This window comes from Mandrillus leucophaeus, unplaced genomic scaffold, assembly GCF_000951045.1.
Source record: "Mandrillus leucophaeus isolate KB7577 unplaced genomic scaffold, Mleu.le_1.0 Scaffold994, whole genome shotgun sequence".
NCBI classification, from domain to species: domain Eukaryota; kingdom Metazoa; phylum Chordata; class Mammalia; order Primates; family Cercopithecidae; genus Mandrillus; species Mandrillus leucophaeus.
In genome coordinates this window covers 1339008-1340430 of record NW_012110852.1, presented here as the reverse complement: position 1 = coordinate 1340430, position 1423 = coordinate 1339008, and the positions used below count along the sequence as shown (strand labels likewise).

The window sequence follows — 1423 nt, the reverse complement described above, 5'->3', positions numbered from 1 at the left end:
CCTGACTAGCTCTTACCTGAGGCCCAGTCTGCAGACATGTGGGTGCCCTGCAGCACCCCTTCCTTCTGAGCAGCAGGCAAGCCCCCGTTCTGGGAGAAAGCTGGCCAGTACTGCCGTGAGCACATTAGGTCCAGGGCAGACCTTCCACCCAAGGAGAAGGCCACCCTTGAAGGTCAAGCTTTCCCATCAGTAGAAAGCCAGATTTTCTCCAGTACCGTTTTCCAGACTGCTTCCTCCTAACAAGATGTCCTGCACAATCTGTGCCATCTGACAATAGCTGAAGCTCCCCGCCCCCAACCCTCAGTGCCCGAGGAGGCACACACCCATAGTTAGAGGTTCCCAGACATACCTGCGCAAAGGCATTCTGGAAGAGGAGGCTGTGGGATGCCAGTTGGTCAGTGTTTGGGGCCTTCACTAGTTCATCCCTGCAACTTGAAAGGGTAAGACGTGTTCTAGAAAATAACACCTGTGGCCAGGCGCAGTGGCTCATGCCTGTAATCCCAACACCTTGGGAGGCCAAGGCAGGTGGATCACTTGAGGGCAGGAGTTCGAGACCAGCCTGATCAACACGGAGAAACCCCATCGCTACTAAAAATACAAAAGTAGCTGGGCGTGGTGGCACATGCCTGTAATCCCAGCTATTCAGGAGGCTGAGTCAGGAGAATCGCTTGAATCCGGGAGGTGGAGGTTGCAGTGAGCTGGGATTGCGCCATTGCAAACGAGTGAAAAACTCCATCTCAAAAAAACAAACAAAAACAAAAACAAACACTTGTAAGAGAGTGAGGGAAGTAGAATTGAGTCAGTCCCTCAGGGAGCTCTATGGTTGGGAAGATTCTGTTGAGATGTTGCAAGTAGAGGCTGGAGTCCAGGTGTTGGTACTCTCCACCCTTCATTGACCCCTTGACTGATATTTGGAGAGAGAGTTATGTGCCATCATCACGCAACACCTTTGGCAGGCAGGGGAATGATTATCTCCGCCATCAGGCTGGGCTGTGGAATGACCACAGCATCGACCACAGCCCATGTCTTGCAGGCCTCAGATGGGCTTGCTTCACACAGGATGCTCCCCTCATTTGGGAATAACTTCTCCAGGATTTGGCTTGGCCCTTTTCCTGGGGAGTTGAACATGGGGCAGGGTAGTGGGATGGTGTATGGCCCGCATGACTGCAACTGGCTTTGAAGCCACAACTGATGCTCATGGTCTTCCTCGTCTATCCAATCTAGAGTGCTCTCAGTCTCAGCCACCATGTCTGCTGTTCTCAGTGACCTACCTGGTCGAGTAACAGACCTTTATCCCTGAGGATTGGTTCTGAACCCATGGTCCTCATGACCTTCTCAGACTGTGGAAATTGCATGTGTCCATTTATCATAAAAATTGGGCAAAGAATTATTAGGAGACATTCAAGTGGATCACCTGGGTGCC

The 1423-nt window shown here is 51.7% G+C and overlaps 1 protein-coding gene across 1 annotated transcript in view; it reads right to left on the bottom strand.

The window, feature by feature from the left end:
- The window catches only part of LOC105532913 (iduronate 2-sulfatase-like), a 7991-nt gene extending 7501 nt beyond the window's left edge, over positions 1 to 490 (bottom strand). Inside the window, exon 1 of the mRNA XM_011971254.1 lies at positions 350 to 490. Coding sequence (XP_011826644.1) covers positions 350 to 490 — 141 coding nt within the window. The remainder of the gene's footprint in view (positions 1 to 349) is intronic.
- Between the last annotated feature and the right edge of the window lie 933 nt (positions 491 to 1423).